Source organism: Oryctolagus cuniculus, chromosome 7 (assembly GCF_964237555.1).
Source record: "Oryctolagus cuniculus chromosome 7, mOryCun1.1, whole genome shotgun sequence".
Lineage (NCBI taxonomy): Eukaryota > Metazoa > Chordata > Mammalia > Lagomorpha > Leporidae > Oryctolagus > Oryctolagus cuniculus.
The window spans coordinates 43,911,326-43,929,514 of record NC_091438.1 but is presented as its reverse complement, the minus strand read 5'-3'; the positions used below and the strand labels follow the sequence as shown (position 1 = coordinate 43,929,514).

Below are 18,189 nucleotides of genomic sequence, written 5' to 3'. Positions count from 1 at the left end.
CCCCCAAATGCAGCCACTTGGAAGAGCTCGAATTCTACATTTTATAAGGGATCTAGTTAGAGAACAACGTGATGAGACAGGCGCACAGTGTGCAGATGTCTCCTGGAGTCACTTGATTGCAGCTGTGGGGGTGCGAGGGGGGGTGTGGGAAGGCGGCGCTGAGCTCCGAAGAGTGAAGTGGAACCCTCTGCGGGAGGGGGAAGGGCTGATGCTGACCCAGGGCTAAGGGGTGGCAGAGACGGGCTTGGGGTAGGACCTGGAGGGTCGGAGGAATGGAGAGATGCCTCTGCCTGGAGTAAAAGGGCCCTGGGATACCGGGAAGCAGATTTAAAGCCATGCTTAGAAATTTGGGCTTTATGTTAAGAACAAGAAAGATCAAAAAAAAAAAAAAAAAAAAAGGCAACTAGAAATAAGCCAGGCACAGAAAAAGACAGATGCTCCGTGATCTCTCTGGAATCCAAGCAAGCTGAACTCACAGAAGCTGAGGTGGTGGTTAGGAGGCTGGGGAGTAGGGGGCAGGGAGGGACGGGGAAGGGCTGATTACTGGGTGCTAAGTTAGAGTCAGGAGAGCTTCCGATGTTCTGTTGCACAGAGTGGGGCCTCTTAGATGTCAATAATGTATGTTTTTCTGAAACAAAGGCTAAGAGAAGGAATTTGTGAATGTTTTCACCATCAAGAAGTGAGGGGCCGGCACTGTGGTGCAATGGGTTAAAGCCATGGCCTGCAGTGCCAGCATCCCATATGGGTGCTGGTTCAAGTCCCGGCTGCTCCTTTTCCAATCCAGCTCTCTGCTATGGCCTGGGAAAGCAATAGAAGATGACCCAAGTCCTTGGGCCCCTGCACCCATGTGGGAGTCCTGGAAGAAGCTCCTGGCTTCGGATCAGCACAGCTCTGGCCATTGTGGTTATTTGGGGAGTGAACTAGTGGGTGGAAGACCTCTCTCTCTCTCTCTCTGGTTCTACCTCACACTGTAACTCTTTCAAATAAATAAAAGAAATCTAAAAAAAAAAAAAAAAAAAAAAGTGAAACATGCTTGCGGGGGTGGATATGATTGGCCTGATTTGAACATTATGCAGTGTATCTGTGCAGCAAAACATCACACAGTGCACCATAAAGATGTACAATTGTTATGTGTCAGTTAAAAAGGAAAATATTTAATCGTTAGAGTTTTGAGAAGGTCCAGAACCCTGGGTCACAAACAGTTGTAGCACCAACAGAGAATGGCTTGATAAAGGAGGGCTGAGTGTTGTGGAAGAAGCAGGAGTCGGGCTCACGAGTGTGTGCATGGAGGCAGGGAGTGGTGCACGTGTTGTATTTCTTGCTCCTTGCCCTCAGGAGCATGGGAGCCGACCCCGTCAGCTGCAGTTACATCTGCGAAGACTGCCCAGGGAGACACGCACAGCTTGCCACCAGGCAGGGCCTGGGCGACACAAGAACAGGGATCGAGGCGGGTGAAGACAAACTCCCAGTGAGAACATCGGGGTAGAAATTCCTTGGGTGGAATGGGGGAGATGTTCTGCAGTACAAAGAGGCTGGGAAGAAAGGCCCACGACAGAGGGGGAGGCGGGCAGAGGAGCAAGGAAGGGGTCAGCGTGGGCAGCGCTGTAGAGGAGAACCGATGGTCCCAATGAGGAAAGGGTACAAAATGCTTGCTGCTCCCCAAAACCTGTCTTTAGCAAGATGAAAGTGCTGAGCCCACTCCTCGTAGTTTCCGGTTTTACCGTGAGAATAGTGAGCAAGTAGGGAGGCCACCCTGCTGAGTTTTCAGTGTGTGGTGAAACCAGAAAGACCGTCCCGCCCTTCTGACAGTTTTTTGTCTTATCCTGAGACAGGATTAGGATCCTGGCCTTTCTGGGTTTTGTCCCCACCCTCTGGTGGATTATTAGCTGCTGTCCTGTTCCCTCTCTGCCCCAAAAATTGTGCCTAAAAGACTTGACCGTCACAGCTTCTCGGGTTGGCCTCTCTTGGAGCCCCGTCCTGGCTGCTGCGGCCGGAGGTGCCTGACGAAAATAAATCTTGCTTTGCTCACCGCCTTGTCTGGGTGCAGTTTCTTCTCTCCGTAGCAATGTTATGGCCTGAGCCTCACAGTAACCCTGGTAGCAACATTGCTTCTGGTGAATAATGAAATAATCAACAAACTTTTAAGCTTTGACTCAGCCATTTCACTTGGAAATTATTAAAGGGCTGTGTAAAAATTTGCCTACTCGGAGCTTCCTCTGTTATCACTCTTGACCTTCTGGAGAGAAAAAGATATCCCTAGAACTCATTCCCCACAGCACAGCCAGAGGGAGCTTTGAAAATCTCAAATCAGACCATGCCACTCCTGGTGGAGCACCCTCCAGTGGTTTCCCACTATGCATGGAATAAAATCCCGTGACCTGCTGTGGCCTCCACAGTCCAGCCCCAGCTTTCTTCACTGGTCTCATCTGCACTTCTCTTTCCGCTCGCTAGATTCAAGCTAGGCTGATGCCCTAATGGCTACTGTGTAGCTGTCAAAAGTGGTTATCAAAGGATACTTACTGGTATGGAAAGATGTTTGAGAATAGTAACCGGATAAGGAAGGTTACAAAACCATGTCACCATATGCTCCTTAAACAAACTAACTAAAGTATGAGGATTTGGCACAGTGCTTACAATGCTCCCTGGGATGCCTGCCTCCCGTGTGGAATCCTGGTTCCACTTCTGATTCCAGCTTCCTGTTAATACACACCTTGGCAGGCTGTAGATGATGGCTTAGGTACTTGGGTTCCTGCCACCCATGTGCGAGACCCAGATTTGAGTTCCCAGCTCCTGGGCTCAGCTTGGCCCAACCCCAGCTGTTGCAGGCATTTTAGAAGTGAATCAGTGAATGGGAGCTGTCTTGTGTCTCTACCTTTCAAACAACAACAAAAAATTAAAAGGCACATGACTTAGTTATGTATGCAACAGACATGCATTGGACATGATAAATTTGAACTAGAATATTCCAAGCAATGTTATTTTTAATAACTCAAAATAGGAAGTAACTCAATATCCATCAGTGGTGGAATGGATAAATAAAATATATTCATGCAATAGTAATAAAGCTGAAAGGACTACAACTGTATCCAGCAATGTCCATGAGGGATGGGTGTTCGGCACAATGGTTAAGACACTGCTTAGGATGCCTACATCCCATATCAGAGGGTCTGGGGTAGAGTCCTGGCTCTGTCTTGATTCCAACTTCCTGTTAATGTACATTCTGGGAGGCAGAAAGTGGTGGCTCCAGTAGTTGGGTCACTACCACACATGTAGATCTGGATTGAGTTTGAAGCTCCTGACTGCAGCCTGGTCAAGCCCTGGCTGTTGTGGGCATTTGGGGAGCAAACCAGAAGATGAAAGATCTGTCTCTGTCTCTATCTCTGTGGCTCTCTGCCTTTTAATTTAAAATGTCTGTGGTTTCATTAACATGATGTTAAAAGGACAGACACACATGGCAGGCATTTGACCCACCACTTAAGACACCAGTTGGGACAGCCACATGCCGTATCAGAGTGCCTGGGTCTGGTTCCTAGCTCTGGTTCCTAACTCTATCTTCCTGCCAGTATAGACCCTGGGAGGCAACAGTGATGACTCCAGTAATTGGGTTCCGGCCACCATTGAGGGAGATGTCGATTGAGTGTCCAGAGCCTGCCTCTGTCTTTAGTCCTGCTTTAGCTGTTGTGGGCGTTTGGGGAATGAACAAGCAGATGGGAGCGCTCTCTCTCTCTCAAAAGAAAAATATCAAACAAAATATAGATGCAAAATATTCTGACTTCATTTATAAGTGCAACAGGCAAAGTTAGCCTATGGTTTTAGAAATCAGAATGGTGATTACTTTTTAAATGTCATTTGTAAAAATTGTGGGAAAATACACATAAAAAGTTATCATCTTTTAAAAAAATTATTTGTTTTATTTAAAAGGCAGAGTTACAGAGTGAGGGAAAGAGAGAGAGAGAGAACTTCCATTCACTGAATCACTCCCCAAGTAGCCAGAGCCGGGCTGACCCGAAGCCAGGAGCTTCTTCCAAGTCTCCCACATGTGATCTTCTGATGCTTTTCCAGGCACATTAGCAGGTAGCTGGATTGGAAGTGAAGCAACCGAGATTTGAACTGGTGCCCATATGGATGCCAGCACTGCAGGCAGCAGCTTTACCTGCTATGCCACAGCGCCGGCCCTAAAATTTACCATCTTAACTGTTACAGAATGCTCGGTCCTTGTTCCTGGTGCCAGATCAAGGTTTTTGGAGTGAAGGAAAAAGAACATTTATTTTTGTAAAGATTTAGTTATTTATTTGAAAAGCAGAGTTACAGAGAGGCAGAGAGAGAGAGAGAGAGAGAGAGAGAGGTCTTCCATCCAATGGTTCACTCCCCAAGATGGCTGCAACAGCCAGAGCTGTGCTGATCCGAAGAGTTTCTTCTGGGTCTCCCACGTGGGTGTACAGGGGCCCAAGCACTTGGGCCATCTTCCACTGCTTTCCCAGGCCATAGCAGAGAGCTGGACTAGAAGTAGAGCAGTTGGGACTCAAATTGGTGCCCATATGGGATGCTGGCGCTGCAAGTGGCGGCTTTACCCGCTACGCTACAGTGCCAGCCCCAGGAAAGAGAACATTTAATCTGTTGACAGACAAGAGGGTTGCAGACTTCTGGGTCTCAAGCCTTGCTGGATGAGGTGTTTTGGGGATTATAAAGGGGCTACAAGGAAGGGGGTGCTGGCATGGCAAAGTCACTACAGAGCTGCAGGTCTCTGGTGTCAGGTGCAAGGCTCAGCACCAAATTGATGAAAATGCATTCCTTCTTGTTTCTTCATGGTGGTGCTTGAGAGCCACACAGGGTGACACAGGATCCAGCCCGACCTGCTCCTCCTGCTCTGGAAAAGGAGCTGAGATAGGAACAAGGCAGTTTTGAGCCTTAGGACCTGGGCAAGCGGGAAGCCAGCAGCCCCGCCCGAGGGGCTCAGCTTCCCAGCTTTACATTTAAGTAGTAAACATCGTTGCCTATGCTATCTTACACCTGGTTACACAACCATTGTGACATACACAATCCAGTGGCATCCCATGCCTTCATAATGTTGTGTAATCTGCACCTCTCTCATCTTGAAATAGTTTTGCCTCCATGGTGTTACTTTTGAAGAGAAAGGAATAGTGACTTGGGAGGCATAAGGGAGACTTCTGTGTGAGGGAACTCCCAAAAGATCAAGGAAAAAATGGAATTAAAAATAAACTTGTTTTGTTGCAAAGTATTTAAAAATGATTTATTTATTTATCTGAAAGGCATAAAGAAAGACAGACAGGAGAGAGATCTTCTATCTGGTGGTTCACTCCCAAACTGCCTGCCAGGGCAAGACCAGGTGGGAGCCAGGATCCCAGGACTCCATCCAGGTCTCCCACAAAGGTGGCAGGAACCCAAGTGTTTGGGCCATCACCTTCTCAGGCACATTAGCAGGATGATAGATTGGAAGCATGCAGTAGCTGGGACTCAAACCAGGTACTCTGATATGGGTCTCAGGAACCCCAAGTGGCAGCCTACCCTTCTGTGCCACAGTGCAAGCCCCCAATGCAAAAAAAATTTGTGTTCCATGTGCAGCTTTTTTCTTTTTCAAAGATGTATTTATTTATTTGAAAGAGTTAGAGAGAGAGAGAGAGATCTTCCATCTGCTGCTTCACTCTCCAGATGGCCACAGTAGCCAGAGTTGGGCCAGGCCAGAACCAAGAGCTTCACCCAGGTTTCCCACAAAAAATGGCAGAGTGCCAAACACTTGAACCATCTTCTGCTTTTCCCAGACCATTAGCAGGGAGCTGGATATGAAGTGGAGCAGCAGGAACGTGAACCTGCATCCATATGGGATGCCAGGATCACAGATAACAGCTTACCTACTGTGCCACAACGGCAGCCCCATCATGGGTAACTTTTCATAACACGCATTTTCCATAAACTTCTGGAAGACCTCTTATGTACTGGGAATGTGTATTCCTTTTTTTTTTAAACCTGGATGAGGGTTATATGACTGTTTATGTAACAAAAACTTATCTAACTATATACCTATAATACACATATTTTCCCATATGAATGTTATATCTAAGAACATAAAGATAGATATATTTACAGATACATGTATATATGTTTATTAACTGATTTTTTCCTCTGGGAGGTAAGGTTATGAGTTCATTCTGTACTTACTTTGTTATGCTAACTTGTGTTTTCCAATTGGTCTCCAGGAACACATACAATTACTTTGGTAATAAAAAATTACAAATAGGGGCTGGTGCTGTGGTGTAGCAGGTAAAGCTGCCGCTTGCAGCACCAACATCCCATATGGGCGCTGGTTTGAGTCCTGGCTGCTCCACTTCCAGTCTAGCTCTCTGCTATGGCCTGGGAAAGCAGTGGAAGATGGCCCAAGTCTTTGGGCCCCTGCACCTGCGTGAGAGACACGGAGGAAGCTCCTGGCTCCTGGCTTCGGATCAGCATAGCTCCAGCCATTGTGGCCAATTGGGGAATGAACCAGCAGATGGAAGACCTCTCTCTCTCTCTGCCTCTCCTTCTCTCTCTGTGTAACTCTGACTTTCAAACAAAGTAAATGAATCTTTTGAAAAATTACAAATAAATAAATATGATAATAAATAAATAATAAATTACCCATAAAATAGAAATAAAGAACAGCATTGATTTTGATGCCTCTCAGGAGAAAATGTTCCTTCCCATCAGAGGCAATAGGAGTGTGCTACCAAAATTTTACCCACTCACTGTGTTGGCCGGGGACTGATGCATCTGTATTTATCCATCCCCTGTGTAACTCTGGACCTGTCCTCACTGCCTGGCTCCCTGTCTTCCTGGTGGGGACAAGAGGAGTGTGTGGAGAGAGAAAGAGAAAGGGTGTTCCAGCTCTCCCTGGTTACTGTGTGGCTGCACTCAGAATTCACTCCTTACCGGGTTGAAGTAAAGCTGGGGAATTGGGGAAGCCAGGGTGGAGAGGAGGTGAATAGGATGCCTGGACTAGCCGGAGAAAGCACCAGGGACCAGCTGATGGCCTTAAGGAAGCCAGTGACCTCCCCCCATCATCCCAGAAAGAGATTTTCCTAAGAGAAGACTTTCAAAGCCCTCCTTCACCTGCAGCCCCCAAAGCTCCCTGGCCCACTCAGGAGTCTGGAATGCCTTTCAGCCAGCTTTCAAATGTGTTTTCTCCTCCTTCCCAGCAGCCCCTTGGGCACCATCCACCTCTCCCTATTCTGTGCCTCCGTAGCACCTCATTTATTTCCTCCTAGAGCAGCCACCGCTTTGCCAGCTGATTTCAGCCAGACTGTGATCCCCTTAGCAGGTGGGACTAAGCCAGTGTGACGCCTGCATCCTCCACACCTGCACAAGTCCTGGCAAACAGTGGATACCCGGACACATACGCAACTAAACTATGGAAGATGGGACTTTTCCTCACCCTTGACCCTTTATCCAAATGGAGTGACTACACACATTCTTTCTCTTTTCTTTCAAGTTTTCCCCATGGAAAATGCATATTATGAATAAACTATGCATGGATTTAAATTTTTTCCACCAAAATAAGTATTTTCATTCCATTTTTCACAAACTTTTTGAAGTTCCCCCACCTTCATTCCTCTCCTTTGGCTCCAAGATTTATTTATTTATTTATTTATTTATTTATTTAAAGATTGATTTATTCATTTGAAAAGCAGAGTTACAGAGAGAGAGAGAGAGAGAGAGAGAGAGAGAGAGATCTTCCATCAGCTGATTCACTCCCCAATGGTCACAACAGCCAATGCTGGGCCAGGTCAAAGCCAAGAGCCAGGAGAGTCATATCCAGGTCTCCCACATAGGTGACAGCTCCACTGCCTTTCCCAAGACGTTAGAAATAGGAGCCGGATCAAAAGTGGAGCAGCCAGGACAGGAACCAGCTTCCAGCATCACAGGCAGCGCTTCACCTGCTCCATCACAATGCTGCCCCCTGGTGGTGCAGATTTATGTCCACCTCCCGGTGCATCATGGGCCTGGTATTTGTCTCATTTCCTCTCCAGGCCTTTTCTGAAACTTGTCCTGCTTCTCAGATAAGCTTTTAGAGAGGAATTTTCAGGGCCAGCATACCTGAGCCCCTGCACCCATGTGGGAGACCCAGAAGTTCGTGGCCCCTGGTTTCACCCTGGCCTACTCCCAGCTGTTGTGGCCATCTGGGGAGTGAACCAGCAGTTGGAAGATCTCGCTATCTCTCTCTCTCTCCCTGTAATTCTGCCTTTCAAATGAATAAAAATAAATCCTAAAAAAAGGGAGATTTTTCCTCTACATATGAAAAGATGTCAGCTTTTAAAAAAAAAAAGATTGTATTTATTTATTTGAGAGGTAGAGTTATAGACAGTGAGAGGGAAGGACAGAAAAATGTCTTCAATCTGTTGGTTCACTCCCCAAAAGGCCGCAACAGCCGGCACTGAGCTGATTCGAAGCCAGGAATCAGGAGCATCTTCTAGGTCTCCAAAGAGAGGGCAGGAGGGCCAGCGCTGTGGCTCAATAGGCTAATCCTCTGCCTTGTGGTGCTGGCACACCGGGTTCTAGTCCTGGCCAAGGTGCCGGATTCTGTCCCAGTTGCCCCTCTTCCAGTCCAGCTCTCTGCTGTGGCCTGGGAGTGCAGTGGAGGATGGCCCAAGTGCTTGGGCCCTGCACCCCATGGGAGACCAGGAGAAGCACCTGGCTCCTGCCTTCAGATCAGCGCGGCGTGCCGGCCGGGTCGGCCATTGGAGAGTAAACCAACAGCAAAAGAAGACCTTTCTCTCTGTCTTTCTCTCTCACTGTCCACTCTGCCTGTCAAAAAAAAAAAAAAAAAAAAAAAAAAAAAAAAAAGAGAGAGAGAGAGAGAAAAAGAAAGCAAAGAGAGGGCAGGGGCCCACGCACTTGGGCTATCTTCTGCTTTCCCAGGCCATAGCAGAGAGCTGGATCAGAAGAAGAGCAGACAGGACTTGAACCAGTGTCCATATTGGATGCCAGCGCCACAAGCAGAGGATTAACCTACTGCACAACAGCGCTGGCCCCAAGATGTCAGTTTTACACCAGCCCTTTTCCTTAGCTGTTAAGCCTTCATGATAGGACAGGCACTGGTCTGGTTCATGAGCTAGTAGGAGAGGCAGCCCTCGCCTTGGATTCACTGATTCATTGAATACATTCTAGAGACATGAAGCAGGGCACCTGACCTAGTCCTTGGTCTAGCACAGCTTCCTGGAGGAGCTGACATTCCTGCTAAATGCTCAGAGTTAGGTAGAAGACAGTGAGGGGGAAATGGCTGATAGAAGAGCCAAAGCCTCTGAAGTATGGGGACTGGAGGTGTAGGACCAAATGTTCAAGGATCTTAATGACAAGAAGCGTGGGGCTGGGTGTGGAGTGGCCCAGATGATGTTGGAGAAGTGGGCAGAGACCAACAGGACAGAGCCATGATGTTGGGTCAGGAATCTTCTCGTTGAAACTGACAAAAAATCCACTTCAGCAACAAGAGGGGCTTTTACTGGCTCAGCAGCCAAAAGCTTAGGGCTTTCAAGATCAAAGAGGTCCCTGAGCCAAGCCGCCTCTCTCCTTTTTTCTCTCATTATTGCTCTCCTTGTGTTAGCTTCAGGGTAGACAGGTCTGTGAAACGGTGCCCTGATCTCCCTGGTTACATGGAAGCCACTGACTGGAGCAGAAGACAAGAGGAGTGAGAAAGGCTAATTGATGAGGAAGGCTGCTTATCTTTCCACACTCCCCAAGGCCTCTGGGGCTATCTTGTCAGGAAAAGCCCTGATCTTTCCACCCTAGACCCCCGTGGGTGGCTTCTGGAGGGGTCTATGGCGATAGAGAAGGGGACAGGTTCAGGGACTCTATCGCAAGACCCCAAAGCTTATGCTTTCTTAAAATAGCAAACCCACAGCCCCCTGCCTCTTTCTCTAGAGGCGTAAGCTGCATTTTTTCTGCTGCGTCTTCAGCCTCTCAGGGAGCAGGATCATTGGCTAAGAGGAAAAAGGAGGGCAGGCATCCCAGAAACCTCTCCAGTCTCCCGCCACCCGTTGGCCCTAGGAGGGAGGGCTTTGACCTACTTGTCGCCCTGGCGCGGCTTCTTCCCGCCGGGCCCGCCCCTTCCCAGGTCCTGCCCCAAGTACGGGCCACCGTCTGGAGGAGAGCCCTTGTCCTACCTCACGCACGCCCTAGCCACGCTGGACCAGCCTGGGACCCCCTTTCTCCCTGGGAGCCCGCGCTTCCGCCTCCGGGGCGGAGACTCCTCCCCCTCGCCGTCCCAGTCGCATTCCCTGGAAAAGCCGCCGGAAAAGCCGCCGCCTGCTTGGCCCGGGACGGGCGAGGAGCCGGTTCCTCTCGGCAGCCGGCTCGCTGAGCCCTGGGAAGCGCCGCGCCGTGGCCGCGAGCTCACCCGGGCCCCGCTGCAGCCGGCGCGGTTTCAGCACCACGGACAGCGCCCCGCCCGCGGCGTGCCCCAACCGGCGTGGATAGGGCCACGAGCGATGCCCGCGGCATGGCCCAGCGCCCCGGCCCCATGGCGCTGCTCCTCAGCTTCGGCCTCCTCGGGCTGTGCTCAGGTAAGGCTCCCGACCCTGGCCCACCGCCCAGGGCTCGCCGCGCTCGTCGCACGCCTGCCAGGCCAGCGGTAGAGGGGAGTCTGCTGGGGTTGGGGGAGAGAACCCCGTGACCACCTGGGAGGACCTCCCTGGAGGAGACAGTGAAGCAAGGAAGTAGAAATCTGGCCAGTGGTGCTGAGGAGGACGTGGGTACCCAGAGAAAGGAAGGTGCCCTCCCCAGCCTGTCGTGGTGGCAGGGGGGCCGGTTCTGAGGGCGGCTGGGGTCCCATTTTTGTGAGGTGTTATCTCAAGAACTCCTCCTGGAGGGGCACTCCTCTTTTGCTTCCCATAATTTCTCAGCTCCCTCATTGGTCTCCTGATGCAGGGCATGAAGGGGAGACCACACTTCTCGTCCTCTTGCAGGGCGGGACAGGAGCCTGGAACGACTAAGAAGGGGCTCTCTGAGGGGTAGGGAGGGTGTGTGTGGGCACAGTCGCAGAACAGGATAGAGTGTGCCAAGGGGCAGGTGCACCGGGACAGGCTCCTCCTGTCTGCGTGTGTCCTGGCAATCAATATGTACGCCCTGGACCACACAAATGAGGCAGCTCAGCTATTCCACTCCGACCCAGTGCCTTTTGGGGAGGGAGATGGTGTCATGGCCACAGGCACATGACAGATGGGCACTGACTAAGCAAAGGGGTGTGTGGTGGGACACAAAGATCTGTTCCCCTTTCTCCACCCTCCCAAACCCCTTACATGGCAGGTATTTGCGGGGAAGCCCTGGCTGCAGAAGTCTGAAGCCTTTGAAAGCACCCTCTGAGCAGCTCTCCCTTAACCCTCGCAGTCTGCAGGCCTCTCCTCGGGTTGTCTGGGCTCCTTGGCCGGTGGCCTCAGAGAGGAGTTTCTATTTGAGGGTTTTAGTTCTGCGGCCTCCAAGGGGGTCACCTAAGCTTTTTCAGTCCCCTCACACATGGAGCACTAGGAAGCTAGAGCCTAAAGGACTGTCCCCTTTGCAGGGGGTAGGGATCCTGAGTAGGCCCTCCCTCCTTGTTTACTTCCTGCCTGCCTGACCCTCCCTTTTGGCCCAGGGGTGTGGGGTACGGATGCAGAGGAGCGGCTGGTGGAGCATCTCCTGGATCCCTCCCGCTACAACAAGCTTATCCGCCCAGCCACCAACGGCTCTGAACTTGTGACAGTACAGCTCATGGTATCATTGGCACAGCTCATCAGTGTGGTGAGTGGGGGGTTCCAGCTGTTTGCCCAGCTATGGAAATCAGCCCAGCCAGAAGGGGTTAATAGTTGTGCTTCCTCATCTGGTGTGCCCAAGGTGTGGGGAGGTAGGGAAGGGGGCCCGCAGGCTGGGGGAGGGGTCTGCTCAGCAGCTTCTACTTCCCTGCAGCATGAGCGGGAGCAGATCATGACCACCAACGTCTGGCTGACCCAGGTTAGTGCTCCTTCCATCTCTCTCTCTCTCTCTCTCTCTCTCTCTCCCCCTTCCTCTCTCTCTCATATATATAATATATATTACATATACATATATATTTCTCTTTCAGTCTTCACAAAAGAAGCAGAAAGGTATAGACTTCATAGTTCTAAATAATTGTATCTAATCTTGGTTCTGTGACTTTAAACATATTCAACTTGCCAAGATTCATTTTCTCATTTACAAAATAGAGATTCTAATACCTTGGCTTAGCTGTGCAAATTAAATGAGCAAGATCACATACGTGACATTTATTCAGCAGAAAAGTCCCTGTGGGTGGGGAGGAGGAAGGCATCTATTCCCCCCCCCCCATTATTATTTATTTGGAGAGAGAGAGAGAGAGAGAGAGAGAGAGAGAAAAAACACTCTCACTTGCTGGTTCACTCCCCAAATGCCCTCAATGACTGGGGTGGGGCCAGGTCTGAAGTCAGGGGCTGGGAACTCATTTGACTGACAGGAGCCCAAACACTTGAGCCATCACCTGCTGCCTCCCAGTGTATGCATTTGGAGGGGGCTGGAATCAGGAGACACAGCCCAGAATTGAACCCAGCCATTCTGATGTGGACCAGGGGCATCTTAACTGTCAGACTAAATGGCTGCCCAGAACCTCCTTGGGCCCTATTGTCCCTTTCTTTGACCTTGAGCCCCCCCTCTCCTCCCTGTTCCAGGAGTGGGAGGATTATCGCCTCACCTGGAATCCTGAGGAGTTTGACAATATGAAGAAAGTCCGGCTCCCTTCCAAACACATCTGGCTCCCGGATGTGGTTCTCTACAACAAGTAGGTGACCCTGCAGTCCTGGGGAGGTTGGAGGAGACCAGGGGGAATGTCCAGGGAATGAAGGGGTCTTAGGGGAAATGAGAGAAATTGGCCTATGCTGTGGGGGCAGGGAAATCCGCAGACATACCCAGACCAGTGAGGTGGCATGTGGACAGCCCAGGGGAATTGGGCCATGAATATCACCCCACCACTCCCAGCCACTCCCAGTTCCCAAGCTGTGGCGGGAATACAATCAAGGATTGTCCACTCCTGGTGCCTAACGTGGTTCCAGAACAGGCTTTCCTGGGAGCCTGAGTGGAATCCAAGAACCTTAATGTCCCAGTTTCTCCTGCAGGTTCTATCCTGACTCCTGTAATAATCCTTCTTGCCTCTAAGCTACAAAACCTTCTCCCCCAGCTGATGGGACCATGTCCTGCCCCCACCTGCCCCTGTTCCCCTTCATGGCTTGGGGTTTCCCTGGCTTCTCCACCCTCACCAGAAGCAAACAGCTTAGACAACAGGGACAAGCAACAGACACGACCTCTCCCTCCCCCACCCTCTTCCGCCTCCCAGGGGCTCCCGTTCAGGACCCCTCTTCTCATCATCAGCCCAGCCATGCCCCCTTCTCGCTCAGGCGCTGGAAGGTTGCTCTCACGCCTGGGTCTCGCCTCCTCCCACTGCACCGGGGCCGGGTGTTGGCCAGGGTGGAGGAGCGCTGACGGTGCCCCTCCCTCGGCAGCGCCGACGGCACGTACGAGGTGTCCTTCTATTCCAACGCCTTGGTGTCCTACGACGGCAGCATCTTCTGGCTGCCGCCCGCCATCTACAAGAGCGCCTGCAAGATTGAAGTGAAGCACTTCCCGTTCGACCAGCAGAACTGCACCATGAAGTTCCGCTCCTGGACCTACGACCGCACGGAGATCGACCTGGTGCTCAAGAGCGACGTGGCCAACCTGGACGACTTCACACCCAGTGGCGAGTGGGACATCGTGGCGCTGCCGGGCCGGCGCAACGAGAACCCCGACGACTCCACGTACGTGGACATCACGTACGACTTCATCATCCGCCGCAAGCCGCTCTTCTACACCATCAACCTCATCATCCCGTGCGTGCTCATCACCTCGCTGGCCATCCTCGTCTTCTATCTGCCGTCTGACTGCGGCGAGAAGATGACCCTGTGCATCTCCGTGCTGCTGGCGCTCACCGTCTTCCTGCTGCTCATCTCCAAGATCGTGCCGCCCACCTCGCTGGACGTGCCGCTCGTCGGCAAGTACCTCATGTTCACCATGGTGCTGGTCACCTTCTCCATCGTCACCAGCGTGTGCGTGCTCAACGTGCACCACCGCTCACCCACCACGCACACCATGGCGCCCTGGGTCAAGGTCGTCTTCCTGGAGAAGCTGCCCGCGCTGCTCTTCATGCAGCAGCCGCGCCACCGCTGCGCCCGCCAGCGCCTGCGCCTGCGCCGGCGCCAGCACGAACGCGAGGTGGGCGCCCCCTTCTTCCGCGAGCCGCGAGGGGCCGACTCCTGCACCTGCTTCGTCAACCGCGCGTCGGTCCAGGGCTTGGCCGGGGCCTTCGGGGCTGAGCCCGCGCCGGCGGCGCCGTGTGGCTGCGGCCTCCGGGAGGCGGTGGACGGGGTGCGCTTCATCGCCGACCACGTGCGCAGCGAGGACGACGACCAGAGCGTGAGTGCAGCGGGCGGGGCTGCTGGGGGCTGGGTGTCCGTGTCAGAAACGCCCTCAACGGGAAATGAGAGTCCCCAGCCTGTGTGTGGATCTGGACGCTGGCTTGGGTGCTTTCCCAAGTGGCGCCGCCTACACTGGGACAAGTATTAGAAGACTGAGGCTTCATAGTATCTCGGGAGATGGGCCCAAACAGGAGGCTCTCTGGGTTTGCAGCTGGCCCCTGGCCATGACCCTGACCCTGACAGTCCCGCCTTCGTTGCCTTGGTCTCCAAGTCCAAGTTGTTAATCTGCAGCGCTCAGCTGGAAAGGAATCCTTTGTGTGACCCACAGAGGGCAAAATTGAGGCCGGGAGGGGCATGGAGGTGGGCTAACAGTTCCAAATCAATTTTCCCTTTCTGCACCTGGGTGACCAGGAGATATTCATGGAGATGGGGGCGGGTGGAGAGAGGGCTCCACGGGCTCCCTCCCCACCCATCTGCAACACTCCGTATCTGGCTGCTTCTGCAGTGGCTCCCCAGAAGGTGATCCCTTGGGACTGAGCTAGCGTTGGGAGGAGGTAAGGTGGGTGTGGTGACATCCCCCATTTTGGGTGGCGGCTCCTTCAGCCCTGAGGTCAGGCCCAGCTGTTGCCATGGTGACGGGGTGGGGCTGCACTCCGTTAGGGGGATGCAGCAATGTGGACACTATGGTTTGTGCAGGCTAGGAGGCTTCGGTTCCCTGGGATTGCAGATCAAGCTGGAGCTGAAGCTTGGGCAGGGACACCCTTCAGTCCTGATAGGAAAGAGGAGGGGCTAAGGGCCTCAGAGGTGGTAGAGGCCAAGCGGGAACTGTGGGTGGTGCAGGGACTCAGCCGGCTGCCTCTCCTGCTACAATCCACCTCTGAGCCGTGCATTTACCGAGCTGGCTGCTGGGGAGGCAGTGACTGACACAGCTGCTCCATGGGCTCAAACCCCACGTGTCCAAAACTGCGTGCTTGGCCTGCGGCCCTACCACCAACATATTCCTCCCCCATTTCCTCACCTTGCCGTAAAGGGCATCACCATGCACCTGGGGTTCAGACCAACACGCAGAGCAGCCCTGGACTCCTCTGTTTCTCACCTCCCCGTCATCCAAGTTGTCAACATTTCTATCCCGTGCACACAGCCTTCCAAATATCTCTCCGCTTCATCCTTGTCTCAGCATCTCCATGCAAATACCCGGCTCGAGGCCACTCTCAGCTCATGCCTGGACCAGGGCAGAGCGTCCCCGTCCCCAGCGCCCTTGTCACTGTCTCCCCTGCAGTGTGTGCCTCTTCCCCTTTGCTCGGGTCATGGGCTTATCTGCTTGACGGTCTCCTCCCTGCCACGGGAGCTTGGCACGAACGGTTTCCTGTGCTTGGAATGCTTATTTTTTTTTTCCTTTTAAAAATTATTACTCAGATTAATCTCTGCTCCAGTATTTGAGAGTAAGTGGCAGACACTGTAGCCCTTTCCTATAAACACTTCAGCATGTCTCTCCTAAGAACACAGTCACTCTCTTGCATGACCTAGATTCAGGGATCAAATTCAGGAAACTTGGCTTCTACTCATCCATCTAACACAAAGTCCACATTCACATTCCCCAGCTGTCCCCGTGCTGTCCTCCGTGGCACCTCCACCCCAGCCCAGGATCTCCAATTGCACTGAGCCGTCAGGTTTCCTTGGGTCTGGAGCAGTTGCTCAGCGCGGTTTGTACGGGCTGGGGGAGCGTCCCTGGGTTTGGGTTTGTCTGATCACTCCTTCCACTGATTCTGGACGCAGCCGGCTCCCTGTCACTGGCTCTTGGCTTCAGCCTCACCTTGGAGAGACCTTCCGAGAGCAGCCCTGAATTGCATCTTCTCCTCCATTTCTGTCAGTCCCCCACTACCCAGGCGGTGTCTCAGTTTTGAAAGTCTGTCTTGATTTTGTCCCCATCTCCCCTGGTGGAGTCCGCTACAGAAGGCTCTGGCTGGCCTTGCTCCGTCATTTCCCTCGGGCCCAGCGTGGTGCCATGGATACAGCAGGTGCACTTGGTCACGAACGGCTGATAGCCCGTCGCTGTCTCCTCTAATGGCCTGGACTGGCCTGGCTGGGTGCCACATAAGCCTGTGTGCCAAGGCCCTTCTGGCGAGCCCTGGGACTGGCTCTCAGCACCCTGTGGGCCCAGTCCCCACCCTCTGGGGGCTCTGCTAATGAAGTGGGTGCTGCCAGCTGGGGCTCCCCGTGTGCGAGGCCCGCAGCACCACTTGCCTGGGTTCCATGGGCTGGTGTGGCGATGATGAGTTAGACAGGGCCCCCGTGGCTCCTTAGCCACGGGGGGCAGACATGCAAACTGCAGTGATGTCAACGTGCCAGAAATGCGTGGCTCCTTCCAATCTGAAGGGTCAGGCAGGACGGTGGAGGGAAGCTGCCGTTTGATTTAGGCTCCTCACGTAGGGAAAGGGATTCCCAGATGCAAAGGGAATCCAGAGGCACAGGCGCCCGAGGAGGCACTGGGGGTTGCTAAGTCTGGATTAGGGCCTGGGAGGGGATGGAGACAGGCTCGTAAGGCACTGGGCTTCTAAGCAGGCTGGCTCACAGCCGAGCTTCAGAACAGCCACGCTGGGACCGCCGTGGGGTGGGGGAGGAGGCCGGCTGTGTGTGTGTACGTGGGGGCCCACGTGCAGTGGCACCTGCTCTGCCCCTCCCACTCCTGCCTGCCCCGCGTGGCTGACACAGGGCCTCCCTCATCTCCTGCTCGCAGGTGAGTGAGGACTGGAAGTATGTCGCCATGGTGATCGACCGCCTGTTCCTCTGGATCTTCGTCTTCGTCTGTGTCTTTGGCACTGTTGGCATGTTCCTGCAGCCCCTCTTCCAGAACTACACGGCCGCCACCTCCCTCCACCCCGCCTCCTCGGCCCCCAGCTCCAAGTGAGCCCTCCCTCGCCGCCGTGAACCCTGGCCCCTGCCCTCTGCTGTACAGTAGTGGTGGGTGCACAGTGCATGCGGGAGCTGCCAGGAAGCGGGGTGCTGCCCCCCAGAGCCATTCTCTGACCTCAGCGGGAGCCCCTCTCCCCGCTCCTCTGTCTGCAACAGCCGGGGAGGTGGGACCAGCTATATCTTCCTCCGCTTCTGCCAACCCTGGTGAGAGTGCTGGTGGCGCAGGCTTGAAGGCAGAGGGGACAGAATCAGCCACTGCCTCCAAGTCCTGGGAGGAGGGCCGAGGGGCAGGAGGTGGCCTGGCTGACACAGTGGTGGCTTAGGAGAAAGGACGGAGAGGAGAGGCCTGGGTGTGACTTTACTGGGCCTGGTGGGCAACACCGAGTGGGCAGTTCTTGCCCAGAGGGCTGAGTGTGGGGGAGGTGCCCAACGCAGTCCCCAGGCCCTGCCACTAGGGGGCCCCAAGCCTGCCCTTCTGTCCAGTGGAGAATTCTCTGTACCTCTTATACTTCTTCCTGTCCTTTCTCCTTGGGCTGAGGGTGGGCAAGGCTGGGAATTAGGGAGGCTCCCCACTCTGACACTCCAGGTGAGCTGCTAGGAATCTGGGCCGTGGAAGGGCGAGGCCACAGGGTGTTTGGTTTCTGTGTGAGAAGAGCCTTTTACAGTCAGGGAGTCCAGCAGGGTCTGTTAGAGACGAAGCAGTAGCTGACGGGGAGCCGAGGGGGGCGAACTCTGACCCTCCCACCCCACCCGAGATCTATCTGTCCAGGGGCCTGTCTTTCCCCCACTTTGCACTTCTGAGCGCACCAGGAAGCTA

The 18,189-nt window shown here is 53.2% G+C and overlaps 1 protein-coding gene across 2 annotated transcripts; it reads left to right on the top strand.

Moving 5' to 3' along the window:
• Nucleotides 1-10,340: 10,340 nt before the first annotated feature.
• Nucleotides 10,341-17,518, top strand: CHRNB2 (cholinergic receptor nicotinic beta 2 subunit). 2 transcript variants are annotated; one of them, XM_051858636.2, is made up of 6 exons: nucleotides 10,341-10,550; nucleotides 11,618-11,763; nucleotides 11,929-11,973; nucleotides 12,681-12,790; nucleotides 13,509-14,457; nucleotides 17,197-17,518. In XM_051858636.2, the coding sequence occupies exons 1-6, from the start codon at nucleotides 10,487-10,489 to the stop codon at nucleotides 17,365-17,367; spliced, it is 1,485 nt and encodes a 494-aa protein (XP_051714596.1). In that variant the 5' UTR covers nucleotides 10,341-10,486; the 3' UTR covers nucleotides 17,368-17,518. The 2 variants fall into 2 exon arrangements, with proteins under 2 accessions (XP_051714596.1, XP_051714597.1); XM_051858637.2 differs by lacking the exon at nucleotides 11,929-11,973.
• The last annotated feature ends 671 nt before the right edge of the window (nucleotides 17,519-18,189 follow it).

What these genes read in the sequence shown, in the direction of transcription:
- CHRNB2 (XM_051858636.2), top strand. Translation starts at nt 10,487, where the DNA reads ATGGCCCAGCGCCCCGGCCCCATGGCGCTGCTCCTCAGCTTCGGCCTC. An exon ending in TGGCACAGCTCATCAGTGTG is followed by an intron (nt 11,764 to 11,928) that starts GTGAGTGGGGGG and finishes ACTTCCCTGCAG; the next exon opens with CATGAGCGGGAGCAGATCAT. An exon ending in GCGAGGACGACGACCAGAGC is followed by an intron (nt 14,458 to 17,196) that starts GTGAGTGCAGCG and finishes TCCTGCTCGCAG; the next exon opens with GTGAGTGAGGACTGGAAGTA.